This window comes from Salmo salar, chromosome ssa23 (genome assembly GCF_905237065.1).
Source record: "Salmo salar chromosome ssa23, Ssal_v3.1, whole genome shotgun sequence".
Taxonomy (NCBI): domain Eukaryota; kingdom Metazoa; phylum Chordata; class Actinopteri; order Salmoniformes; family Salmonidae; genus Salmo; species Salmo salar.
In genome coordinates this window covers 12,488,907-12,503,332 of record NC_059464.1, presented here as the reverse complement: position 1 = coordinate 12,503,332, position 14,426 = coordinate 12,488,907, and the positions used below count along the sequence as shown (strand labels likewise).

General features: G+C 44.7%; 1 protein-coding gene across 1 annotated transcript in view; it reads left to right on the top strand.

Annotated features, from left to right (window-relative positions):
- Positions 1-14,426, top strand: part of LOC106584068 (adenylate cyclase type 1) — an 80,153-nt gene that overhangs the window by 22,534 nt on the left and 43,193 nt on the right. The window contains exon 3 of the mRNA XM_045706355.1: positions 9,663-9,781. Coding sequence (XP_045562311.1) covers positions 9,663-9,781 — 119 coding nt within the window. The remainder of the gene's footprint in view (positions 1-9,662; positions 9,782-14,426) is intronic.

Sequence of the window (14,426 nt, the reverse complement as noted above, 5' to 3'; positions counted from 1 at the left end):
ACACTCTACCCTCCTCGGGTCATCCTGGGGTGGAACGGACAGTGCGGGGCCTGAAGGGAAGGTACTGGTGGCCCACCTTGGCTGAGGATGTTCGGCGTTATGTCTCTTCCTGTTCGGTATGCGCTCAGTGCAAGGCTCCTAGGCACCTGCCTCGAGGGAAATTACAGCCCCTCCCCGTTCCACAGCGGCCTTGGTCTCACCTCTCGGTGGATTTCCTCACGGATCTCCCGCCGTCCCAGGGGAATACGGCGATCCTGGTCGTTGTGGACAGGTTCTCTAAGTCCTGCCGTCTGCTCCCTTTGCCCGGTCTTCCTACGGCCCTGCAGACCGCGGAGGCCCTGTTCACCCATGTCTTCCGGCACTATGGGGTGCCCGAGGACATCGTATCTGATCGGGGTCCCCAGTTCATGTCCAGGGTGTGGGGATCGTTTATGGAGAGGCTGGGGGTCTCGGTCAGCTTGACCTCGGGGTTCCACCCCGAGAGTAATGGGCAGGTAGAGCGCATTAACCAGGATGTGGGCAGGTTCCTGCGGTCGTATTGCCGGGACCGGCCAGGGGAGTGGGCACAGTTCGTGCCATGGGCTGAGATGGCCCAGAACTCTCAGCGCCACTCCTCTACCAACCTGTCACCCTTCCAGGTGGTATTGGGGTATCAGCCGGTCCTGGTGCCATGGCAACAGAGCCAGACGGAGGCTCCTGCGGTGGAGGCATGGGTGAAGCGCTCTCAGGAGACCTGGAATGGTGTCCAGGAGTGCCTAAGGAGGGCTGGTGAACGACACAAGGACAGCGCTGACCGCTGACCGCCACCGCAGTGACGCCCCCGATTTATAATCCGGGGGACAGAGTCTGGCTCTCGACCCGGAACCTGCCTCTCCGCCTGCCCTGCCGTAAGCTGGGTCCGCGGTTTGTGGGGCCGTTCAAAGTCCTGAGGAGGATAAACGAGGTGTGTTACAGGTTACAACTCCCTTCATATTACCGCATTAACCCCTCGTTTCATGTGTCTCTCCTCAGGCCGGTGGTAGCTGGTCCACTGCAGGACGATGAGGTGCTGGAGGTCCCCCGGCCCCCCCTGGACATCGGGGGGGCCCCGGCGTAAACAGTCCAAGCCATCCTGGACTCCCGACGTCGGGTAGGGGGCCTGCAGTACCTCGTGGACTGGGAGGGGTACGGTCCGGAGGAGAGGTGCTGGGTTGCGGCGGCGGACATTCTAGATCCACCTATGCTACAAGAATTCCACCGTCGCCGTCCGGATCGGCCGGCGCCTCGCCCTGCGGGCCGTCCCCGAGGCCGGCGTCGGCGCGCGGCTCCCAGTCAGGGGAGGGGTACTGACACAGTATCTAACGAAGGTGGCGCCCCTCCTCGGTCGGGCGGTGCTCGGCGGTCGTCGTCGCCGGGCCTATTAGCTGCCACCGATCGTTGTTTCTGTGTCTTTTGGTTTTGTGTTTGTCATTAGTGGGGGGTTATTTAGTGTGTATTTTCAGTTGGGGTTCTCGTGCGGGATTGTTTATTGTCCACCCCTGACAATTGTGAGTGTAAGCTGTTCTTTCGCTGTTATTGTCCATTATATTGCCGGGCTGCGCCCCGTGCGCTTATTTTGGGAATGTGTTTTCCCCTGGCGGACTTCGCCACGCGCCCTGTGCCCTACGGCTATTGCGTTTGCAATTATTATTATTAAAACACAGTTGCTCCGGCCCTCTGTCTCCTGCTCCTGATTCCACATCTCCACTGGTCCTAGACAGCCGTGACACAAGTATATATTTTTAAACCTGCATCTTTAGTTAATATTGCCTGCTAACATGAATTTATTTTAACTAGGGAAAACGTGTCACCTCTGCAACAGAGTCAGGGTATATGCAGCAGTTTGGGCCGCCTGGCTCGTTGTGAACTGTGAAGACTATTTCTTCCTAACAAAGACAGCCGACTTCGCCAAACGGGGGATGATTTAACAAAAGCGCATTTGCGAAAAAGCACAATCGTTGCACGACTGTACCTAACCATAAACATCAATGCCTTTCTTAAAATCAATACACAGAAGTATATATTTTTAAACCTGCATATTTAGCTAAAAGAAATCCAGGTTAGCAGGCAATATTAACCAGGTGAAATTGTCACTTCTCTTCCGTTCATTGCACGCAGAGTCAGGGTATATGCAACAGTTTGGGCCGCCTGGCTCGTTGCGAACTAATTTGCCAGAATTTTACGTAATTATGACATAACATTGAAGGTTGTGCAATGTAACAGGAACATTTAGACTAATGGATGCCACCCGTTAGGTAAAATACGGAACGGTTCCGTATTTCACTGAAAGAATAAACGTGATAGTTTCCAGATTCGACCATATTAATGACCTAAGGCTCGTGTTTCTGTGTGTTATTATGTTATAATTAAGTCTATGATTTGATAGAGCAGTCTGACTGAGCGATGGTAGGCACCAGCAGGCTCGTAAGCATTCATTCAAAATAGCACTTTCGTGCGTTTTGCCAGAAGCCCTTCGCAATGCATTGCACTGTTTATGACTTCAAGCCTATCAACTCCCAAGATTAGGCTGGTGTAACCGATATGAAATGGCTAGCTAGTTAGCCGGGTGCACGCTAATAGCGTTTCAAACGTCACTCGCTCTGAGACTTGGTGTAGTTGTTTCCCTTGCTCTACATGGGTAATGCTGCTTCGAGGGTGGCTGTTGTCGATGTGTTCCTGGTTCGAGCCCAGGTAGGAGCGAGGAGAGGGATGGAAGCTATACTGTTACACTGGCAATACTAACGTGCCTATAAGAACATCCAATAGTCAAAGGTATATGAAATACAAATCGTATAGAGAGAAATAGTTCTATAATTCCTATAATAACTACAACCTAAAACGTCTTACCTGGGATTATTGAAGTCTCATGTTAAAAGGAACCACCAGCTTTCATATGTTCTCATGTTCTGAGCAAGGAACTTAAACTTTAGCTTTCTTACATGGCACATATTGCACTTTTACTTTCTTCTCCAACACTTTGTTTTTGCATTATTTAAACCAAATTGAACATGTTTCATTATTTATTTGAGGCTAAATTGATTTTATTGATGTATTATATTAAGTTAAAATAAGTGTTCATTCAGTATTGTTGTAATTGTCATTATTACAAATAAATAAATACAAAAATTGTCCGGTTAATTGGTATCATTTGTTTTTTGGTCCTCCAATAATCCGTATCGGTATCGGCGTTGAAAAATCATAATCGGTCGACCTCTATTCCAAACAGCAGGTCCGGGACAAGATAGCACGTCCAATGAAAAGGTCAGAGTTCCATAGCCGCAGACAGAACAGTTGATACCGGAGCAGCAGCATGACCAGGTGGACTGGGGACAGCAAGGAGTCATCGGTCAGGTAGTCCTGAGGCATGGTCCTAGGGCTCAGGTCCTCCGACAGACGAGAGAAAGAGAGAGAGAAAGAAAGAGAGAAAAAGAGAGAGAGAATTAGAGGGAGCATACTTAAATTCACACAGGACACCAGATAAGAGAAATACTCCAGATTTAACAGATTGACCCTAGTCCCAACACAAACTATTGCAGCATAAATACTGGAGGCTGAGACAGAAGGGGTCGGGAGACACTGTGGCCCTGTCCGACGATATCCCCGGACAGGGCCAAACAGGCAGGATATAACCCCACCCACTTTGCCAAGGCACAGCCCCCACACCACTAGAGGGATATCTTCAACCACCAACCTACTTCCCTGAGACAAGGCCGAGTATAGCCCATGAAGACCTCCCCCGTGGGGGGCGCCAACCCGGACAAGAAGATCAAGTCAGTAATTCAACCCACTCAAGTGACGCACCCCTCCTAGGGATGGCATGGAAGAGCAGCAGTAAGCCAGTGACTCAGCCCCTGTAATAGGGTTAGAGGCAGCGAGTCCCAGTGGAGAGATGGGAACTGGCCAGGCAGAGACAGCAAGGGTGGTTCGTCACTCCCGTGCCTTTCCGTTCACTTTCACATCCCTGGGCCAGACTACACTCAATCACCTGACCTACTGAAGAGATGAGTCTTCAATAAAGACTTAAAGGTCAAGACCGAGTCTGCGTCTCTCACATTGATATGCAGACCATTCCATAAAAATTGAGCTCTATAGGAGAAAGCCCTACCTCCAGCTGTTTGCTTAGAAATTCTAGGGACACTAAGGAGGCCTGCGTCTTGTGACCGTAGCGTACATGTAGGTATGTACGGCAGGACCAAATCGGAAAGATAGGTAAGAGCAAGCCCATGTAATGCTTTGTAGGTTAGCAGTAAAACCTTGAAATCAGCCCTAGCCTTAACAGGAAGCCAGTGTAGAGAGGCTAGCACTGGAGTAATATGATCACATTTTTGGGGTTCTAATCAAGATTCTAGCAGCCGTGTTTAGCACTAACTGAAGTTTATTTAGTGCTTTATCCGGGTAGCCGGAAAGTAGAGCATTGCAGTAGTCCAGTCTTTAAGTGACAAAAGCATGGATACATTTTTCTGCATCATTTTTGGACAGAAAATTAAAGATTTTTGCAATGTTACGAAAATGGAAAAAAGCTGTCCCTGAAATATTCTTGATATGTTCGTAAAAAGAGAGATCAGGGTCCAGAGTAACGCTGAGGTATTTTATTTGAGACGACTGTACAACCATCAAGAGTAATTGTCAGATCCAACTGACTTCGACAAACCATTTCTGTATGGACCTCAGTTTCTGCACGGGGGCATTGCAGTTTTCAGAGTCCCGTTGGTAACAAATCCGCGATCGGAGGTCATCAATCTTACAATCAAGTGACTGTACCAGAAGAATGGAGGGAAGAGGTGGTCAGTTCTCCCTTTGCCTTAATCTCGCCAGGATCCCCCCTCACTTGCCTCTGTAACGTCAGCATTTCCCCTTGGGTAGCCTGAAAATTGGGTCAGAATTACAGAAAGAGCCGAGGGCAGATGAATTAAAGTCAAAATTGAAGCCGGAATTTAGTTAAGTAATTGCCGATCTGATGTTCAAAAGTTGTTGTCGGTTGTAAGAAATTATAGCGGATACATTTTGTGAAAATCATGTTATGTGTAATGATGTGCGCTGAGAGTCGGGAAGCAAGTTCAGGGAGTGAGTGTTCTAACTTCTATGGCCTAGACCTACGGGACACAGCCAGTGAAATATCAGGGCGGCAAATTCAAAAACAACAAAATGTCATAATTCAACTTTCTCAAACATACAACTATCTTACACCATTTTAAAGATACACTTCTCCTTGATGTAACCACATTGTCTGATTTCAAAAAGGCTTTACAGCAAAAGCAAAACATTAGATTATGTTAGGAAAGTACATAGACAAAAATAATCACACAGCCATTTTCCAAGCAAGGACATCTGTCAATAAAACCCAAAACACAGCTAAATGAAGCATTAACCTTTGACGATCTTCATCAGATGACACTCCTAGGACATTATGTTACACAATACATGTATGTTTTGTTCGATAAAGTTCATATTTATATCCAAAAACATCATTTTACATTGGCGCGTGATGTTCAGAAAATGTATTCCCACCAAAACGTCCAGTGAATGTGCACATCAATTTACAAAAATACTCATCATAAACGTTGACAAAGTATATAACAATTATTTAAAGAATTATAGGTAGACTACCCCTGGATGCAACCGTTGTGTCAGATTTTAAAATAGCTTTACGGAGAAAGCACATTTTTCAATATTCTGAGTACATAGCTCAGCCATGACGGTGAGCTATTCAGACACCTGCCAAGTTCAGGGCAACCTAAACTCAGAATTAGTATTAGAAATATTCTCTTACCTTTGCTGATCTTCGTCAGAATGCACTCTCAGGACTGCTACTTCCACAAGAAATGTTGTTTTTGTTCTAAATAATCCATATTTATGTACAAATACCTCCGTTTTGTTCCTGCGTACAGATCACTTATCCAAAGGCATAACGCGCGAGCGCGGAACGAGAGACGAAAAGTCAAAATGTTCCATTACCGTACTTAGAAGCATGTCAAAAGCTGTTTAACTTCTCTGGGCTAGGCGGGACGAAATCGTCCCACCTACTTAACAGCCAGTGTAATCCCGTGGCGCGATTTTCAAATACCTTAGAAATGCTATTACTTGAATTTCTCAAACATATGACTATTTTACACCATTTTAAAGACAAGACTCTCGTTAATCTAACCACACTGTCCGATTTCAAAAAGGCTTTACAACGAAAGCAAAACATTAGATTATGTCAGCAGAGTACCCAGCCAGAAATAATCAGACACCCATTTTTCAAGCTAGCATATAATGTCACAAAAACACAGAAGACAGCTAAATGCAGCACTAACCTTTGATGATCTTCATCAGATGACACACCTAGGACATTATGTTATACAATACATGCATGTTTTGTTCAATCAAGTTCATATTTATATCAAAAAACAGCTTTTTACATTAGCATGTGACGTTCAGAACTAGCATACTTGCCGGTGAATTTACTAAATTACTCACGATAAACGTTCACAAAAAAACATAACAATTATTTTAAGAATTATAGATACAGAACTCCTCTATGCACTCGATATATCCGATTTTAAAATAGCTTTTCGGTGAAAGCACATTTTGCAATATTCTGAGTAGATAGCCCAGCCATCACGGCTAGCCATTTAGACACCCACCAAGTTTAGCCCTGACCAAACTCCGATTTACTATTACAAAAGTTTGATTACTTTGATGTTCTTCGTCAGAATGCACTCCCAAGGACTGCTACTTCAATAACAAATGTTGGTTTGGTCCAAAATAATCCATCGTTATATCCAAATAGCGGCGTTTTGTTCGTGCGTTCAAGACACTATCCCAAGTGTAAATAAGGGTCACGAGCATGGCGCAATTCGTGACAAAAAAAATCTAAATATTCCATTACCGTACTTCGAAGCATGTCAACCGCTGTTTAAAATCCATTTTTATGCAATTTTTCTCGTAAAAAAAGCGATAATATTCCGACCGGGAATCTGCGTTTAGGTAAACAGAGGAAAGAAAACAAAGCATTCGGTCGACGCGGGCACGCGCCTGAGTCTCACAGTACTGTAACCAGCCACTATCCAAACGCGCTACTTTTTTTCAACCAGAGCCTGCAAAGCCGCGATTCAGCTTTTTCCCGGGCTCTGAGAGCCTATGGGAGCCGTAGGAAGTGTCACGTTACAGCTAAGATCCTCACTCTTCAATAAACAGAGACAAGAAGAACGACACCTTGTCAGACAGGCCACTTCCTGCATGAAATCTTCTCAGGTTTTTGCCTGCCATATGAGTTCTGTTATACTCACAGACACCATTCAAACAGTTTCAGAAACTTTAGGGTGTTTTCTATCCAAAGCCAATAATTATATGCATATTCTAGTTACTGGGCAGGAGTAGTAACCAGATTAAATCGGGTACGTTTTTTATCCAGCCGTGTCAATACTGCCCCCTAGCCCTAACAGGCTAAAATCAATCTTTATGGTATTTGTAACGTAAAATTGCGATAATATTCCCCACCGGACAATAGCATATTCATTCAAGAAGAAAAAGAAGGAACGGTGTGCTTGCGTGACCGCGCATGTCCAATCCCATTGTTGCCAGGCAGACCACTCAGTAACTGAGCTCCTATTATCTACCCAGTGACGGGAAAATGCTCAAACCACTTTCTGAAGGCTTTAGACAGCCAATGGAAGCCTTAGGCAGTGCAACGTCACCCCACAGACACTGTAGCTTCGATAGAGAATCAAAAGAAGAACTACAATTCTCAGACTTTCCACTTCCTGCATGGATTATTCTCAGGTTTTTGCCTGCCATATGAGTTCTGTTATACTCACAGACACCATTCAAACAGTTTTAGAAACGTCAGAGTGTTTTCTATCCACATCTACTAATAATATGCATATTCTAGTTTCTGGGCCAGAGTAGTAACCTGTTTGGGTACGTTTTTCATCCGGCCGTGAAAATACTGCTCCCTAGCCCAGACAGGTTAATAAATGAACACAACATAATACAAAACAAGAAACACTAACAGCACACAGACAAGAATCAGAAACAATGACGCCTGGGGAAAGAACCAAAGGGGGTGACACATATAGGGCAGGTAATCAAGGAGCTGATGGAGTCCAGGTGAGTGTCATAATGCGCGTAACGATGGTGACAGGTGTGCACCATAATGAGCAGCCTGCTGACGTAGAAGCCGGAGAGGGAGCACACGTGACACTCCCCGACGCGCAGCTCCAACCGCAGGACGCCGACCAAGATGATGATCCCGGGGATCAGGAGCGGACCGGTCACCTCTGCTAAGGCGTGGAAACCTGTCGATCCAGCTGAGGTGCGAGAGCATGGCGACCTAGAGCACCGGAGAGAGAGCATACGTGACATTATGGGTGTGCTTGTCATCGGCAAGGCCTAGGGATAGAGCTATGCACAGGCAAAATCCTAGAAAACCTGGTTCAGTCTGCTTTCCAACAGGCACTGGGAGACATGACAATAATCTAAAACACAAGGCCAAATATACACTGGAGTTTCTTACGAAGACAACATTGAATGTTCCTGAGTGGCCTAGTTACAGTTTTGACATTAATCTGCTTCAAAATCTATAGTTAAACTTGAATATGGTTGTCTAGCAATGATCAACAACCAATTTACCAGAGCTTGAAGAATTTTTTCAAGAATAATGTACAGATACTGTACAATACAGTCGTGGAAAGATCTTAGAGACTTAACCAGAAAGACTCTCAGCTGTAATCACTGTCAAAGGTGATTCAACATGTATTAACTCATAGGTGTGAATGTATGTGCAACATTTTCTAATAACGTGTTTTCAAGTTGTCTTTATGGGGTATTGTGTGTAGATGGGTGAGAATTTTTTATTTAATCAATTTTGAATTCATGCTGTAACACTATAAGTCAAGGAGAATTAATACTTTCTGAAGGTTCCATAGCTTTGGGGGAAATTTACGAAACAAAGATTTGTATGGCGACTGTATATACAGGTAACTGCCAAAAAATAGCAAACACCAGCATAAAGTGTCTTAATTGATCGTCGGGCCACCACGAGCTGCCAGATCAGTGTCAATGGGCCTTGGCATAGATTCTACAACTGTCTGGAACTCTATTGAAGGGATGCAACACCATTCTTCCACGTGAAATTCCATCCTTTGGTGTTTTGTTGATGGTGGTGGAAAATGCTGTCTCAGGCACCGCTCCAGACTCTCCCATAAGTGTTCAATTGGGTTGAGATCTGGTGACTGAGGCACACACACACACTCTCAAACCCCCTATGCTCATTTGAGACCTCTCTTTCAAAGTCACTGAGATCTTTTGTTCTAGCCTTGGTATGCAACATAATGGGAACTGGGCATTTTTATACAACCCTAAGCAAGGATGTTAATTGCTTAATTACCTTAGGAACCACAATTGTCGGGAAGCACATGCTTTCAATATACTTTGTATCCCTCATTTACTCAAGTGTTTCCTTTATTTTGGCACTTACCTGTACAGTATATATATTGTACTTTAATAACCCACTGGGCTCTGTTTGAATGTAGTGCACTATATAGGGAATAGAATGCCATTTGGGATGCATGCTCTTTATAATGAGTGGGTAAGGACTTTTTCCTTTTCCATATATGACCTCTAACCCAGCCCACTCTCTCTATCGGCTACTCCTGCTTTAGGAGCGCCTCCTGATGAGCCTGTTGCCCAGGAATGTTGCCATGGAGATGAAGGAAGACTTCCTGAAGCCGCCCGAGAGAATCTTTCACAAGATCTACATCCAGCGTCATGACAACGTCAGGTACGTACGTAAGTGAAGCTATGACAACAACAGGCTGTCTGACTGGCGAGCGGCAGGGAGTTTGATGGTCGTCTTGTTCTTCACCCAGTGTCATCTTGTCTTTGTTAAATGACATGAAGTTCAAAAATAGACTGAGACTGGTTTGGCTCAGTGAGAGGTAAGGACTTTTAGATCAGGGGGTACTTCTTTGGACACTGTGTTAACAAACCTCCAAACAAGCTTCAATGCCATAAAACACTCCTTCCGTGGCCTCCAACTGCTTTTAAATGCTAGTAAAACTAAATGCATGCTCTTCAACCGATTGCTGCCCGCACCTGCCTGCCCGACTAGCATCACTACTCTGGACGGTTCTGACTTAGAATATGTGGACAACTACAAATACCTAGGTGTCTGGTTAGACTGTAAACTCTCCTTCCAGACTCACATTAAGCATCTCCAATCCAAAATTAAATCTAGAATTGGCTTCCTATTTCGCAAACAAAGCCTCCTTCACTCATGCTGCCAAACACACCCTCGTAAAACTGACTATCCTACCGATCCTTGACTTTGGCAATGTAATTTACAAAATAGCCACTAAAACTCTAACACTAAACTGGATGTAGTCTATCACAGTGCCATCCGTTTTGTCACCAAAGCCCCATATACTACCCACCACTGCGCCCTGTATGCTCTCGTTGGCTGGCCTTCGCTTCATATTCGTCGCCAAACCCACTGGCTCCAGGTCATCTATAAGTCTGCTAGATAAAGCCCCGCCTTATCTCAGCTCACTGGTCACCATAGCAACACCCACCCGTAGCACGTGCTCCAGCAGGTATATTTCACTGGTCATCCCCAAAGCCAATGTCACGACTTCCGCCGAAATCGGTCCCTCTCCTTGTTCGGGCGGCGTTCGGCGGTCGACGTCACCGGTCTTCTAGCCATCGCCGCACACCTGGTTCACATTCCCTCATCAGACTAAATGTATATTACCCTCTGTTTCCCCCATGTCTGTGTGTGGAATTGTTCTTTGTGTAGGGTGTTACGCTACAGGCTGGCTTGCGCTAGGTTTGTTTCAAACCTAGGTTTGTTTGTTTTATTTAATCTGGTTCATGTTACCGTGGTTGTGCTTTGTGCTGTCTCGCCTGTGCCTTTGGGCCAGGGTGTATATTAAAGTTCTCCTGTTATCACCCATCTCTGCTCTCCTGCGCTTGACTTCCCGGCAACCAGGCACTCACCCCGTTACAGCCAACTCCTAGTTTGGCCGCCTTTCCTTCCAGTTCTCTGCTGCCAATGACTGGAACGAATTGCAAAAATCACTGAAGCTGGAGACTTATATCTCACTCACTAACTTCAAGCATCAGCTGTCAGAGCAGCTTACCGATCACTGCACCTGTACACAGCCCACCCAACTACCTCATCCCCATATTGTTCTTTTTTTTGCTATTTTGCACCCCAGTATCTCTACTTGCACGTCATCATCTGCACATCTATCACTCCAGTGTTGATGCTAAATTGTAATTATTTCGCCTCTGTGGCCTATTTATTGCCTTACTTCTCTAATCTTATTACATTTGCACCCACTGTATATAGATATTTCTATTGTGTTATTGACTGTACGTTTGTTTATCCCATGTGTAACTCTGTGTTGTTGTTTTTGTCGCACTGCTTTGCTTTAACTTGGCCAGGTCGCAGTTGTAAATGAGAACCTGGCCTACAGGGTTAAATAAAGGTGAAAAAAAATACATTTAGCGGCCTACCCTCCAACTGCCTTCATTTCACATGGTATCACATGTTGAAATTTTGCATCCCCATGTTATCATGTTTATTTCACATGAGATCATGTTTTCATGTGCTCACATGTCACGTTATCACATGATTTATCACATGAGATCACACATCCATAACAATAAGCAAATGTCGTGCGATTTCGCCTGGCATAGGAATGTGCTCACTCGTCAGGACAGAGGAGCTAGACAACAAAATGGCTAACACAATCACTTCAAACTGAAGCTGGAAGACTGCAAACTAGCTGCACTTTGTTTCATTTTCAATTTACATTTCTTTGTATATATTCCTGATTTCGACTGGCTGAGAAACGCTGCCTGTCTGTCTCATCCCGACTCCCGACACGTTCATTACTATGGGACAGCTGGAGATTGAATTTGAATATTGAAACAATGTTGCAAATGTCGGCGAGACACACAGCATTGTTTATACAAATCTCCGCTGTTGAAAACGTAAATGTTAGTCTAAAATAAATGTGAGACAATGTGTAGATGCTTTTTATAGTGGAGATCCAGTTTATAAAATGCCTGGCTGGGCTGATGAGACAGTGGATTGCGCAGTCAGATGGAACAGAGTAAATAGGAATTTTTTCATAGATTTAGCCGGTGGTAACTTGCGGAATAGATACTGGCTGGAATGGGGTTTTAACCAATCAGATTTCAGGATTAGACCCACCCGTTGTATAATACCTATATATTCCCTATGGGCCCTGGTCAAAAGTAGTGCACTATATAGGGAATATGGTGCCATATGGTGCCAAACAGGTAACTGACAAAATAATGGAAACACTTGAGTAAATGAGGGAGACAAAGTATATTGAAAGCAGGTGCTTCCACACAGGTGTGGTTCCTGAGTTAATTAAGTTATTAACATTCCATCATGCCTAGGGTGATGTACAAAAATGCTGGGCAGACCATTATTTTGCCTGCCATGGCTACGGTCCCATAGTTTGACAATGCCCCATCCACAGGGCACGAGTGGTCACTGAATGGGTTGATGAGCATGAAAACCATATACCATTGATAGTTTAGTCACCAGCGCTCAACCCAGCTGAACACTTATGGGAGATTATGGAGTGTTCACTGAGTGTTTTCCACCACCGTCAACAAAACACCAACTGATGGAATTTCTTGCAGAAGAGTGGTGTCGCATCCCTCCGATAGAGTTCCAAACCCTTGTAGAATCTATGCCAAGGTGCATTGAAGCTGTTCTGGCTCGTGGTGGTCAATCGCCCTATTAAGACACTTTATGTTGGCTTTTCCTTTATTTTGGCAGTTACGTGTATTTGCCTACCCTGCGGGGTTCCCTACCAGACACCTACAGCTCTGTAAACCTCCCACTCACTGTCAGTGTGAAGGAGCAACACAGCCTTCGCTGTCATCCAACCAGCTAGGGTACAGCTTCAGCTCCCGTGGTCGGTCTGTCTGTCTCTGTCTGTGTGCCTGCCTGCCACAGTGGAGAGGCAGTGTTCATAAATACGCACACACACACATGCACACACTGACACACTCAAAGTAATCAGTGTTGTGTGGCAAATGGTGAAGGTGTGACATCTCGGGGATCTAGAGCTGTGTTCGAATACCCATACTAACATACTGTATACTACATACTTAATGAGTGTATACTGCATAACATATATTATTAGTTAATTTTAGTATACTGTAAACAAACGGTATCCTTTCAGTTGAGCGTACTAGCACTTTGCCTGTCTACGGGAAGTTGATGCTGTTGCTCTGCAAACCCATGCTAGATTGTAAGCAAAACATTTTACGATATCGGGTGTGTTTGTAAATTCTGGAGTGCTCAAATCCAGAGCGTTGTCAGATTGTCCGTTCGTAAATTCAGAGAGTTTCGCTCTCGGAGCGTACACTGGACTCTCTGGCCGTGGAGTAGGGTTGATCCGAGCGTTCTGACCTCACCACGGCAGTCAAGCACCCAAGCTAACTAGCTAACGTTGGCTGTCTTGCTAGCTACTTCACAGACACAAATGAGAGAACACCTCACGCTTACCATTTTACTCGCACTAGCTGAGCTGGTTAGGCTGTTTTCATGTTATCCAGAGCATTGGTAACTGCTGGCAACAATTTAATTACGCTTGTTTTTGCCAAGGTTTACTGACACCGGCCATATTCTGCGCTCGGACACATTCAGACAAGAGTGCTCTAAAATCAGAGTAGATAGCCAGAATTAACAATGACCATTGAGAACTCACAACGACTATACCACTTAGCTAAGAATGACGTCGATAATCAAATCAATAAATGTTGGGTAGTTAGTTAGATAGCATATAGTTAATATACTGCCTGACAAGTTCGATGTATTAGTAATGCTATTAGTCATGTATATACTGTAATGCTATGTGGTTCGTAAGGATAGCGTAGCTAACAAATTGTCAGCCAACATATCATGTAATGTAACTTATTTGAAAAGTCATTACATTATTATATTGCTCAACATTTTCATAACATTTGTCCTAATTAAAGCAATGAATTTGTATCCGCTCTCGTCGGATGCCGGCTGCGTATTTTACGCCATTTTCTTAAAATCTGAAAATGTTGTGAAGCCATGCCCATTTTCTGAAGAATTGCATTATGGGCCCTAAAAGCACGGAAATAGTGTCCACTGCTTGTATACTTTGTATTTTGCCAAATTTAGTACGACATCCAGGAACTTTTGGCATACTAAGTATATCCATACCATGACCAATAAGCATACTACATACTCAATTTACTTCACAATAGTACAGTTAGTGTGGTTAGTATGAGCATTTGAACACAGCTTAGGTCTTTTGATGTGACTCAGAGGTGTATGATCGCACCCCTGTTTAGATCTGCTATTACCCCCTCCAACCCTCCTCGCCCCCCTCCTCTAACCCTCCTCC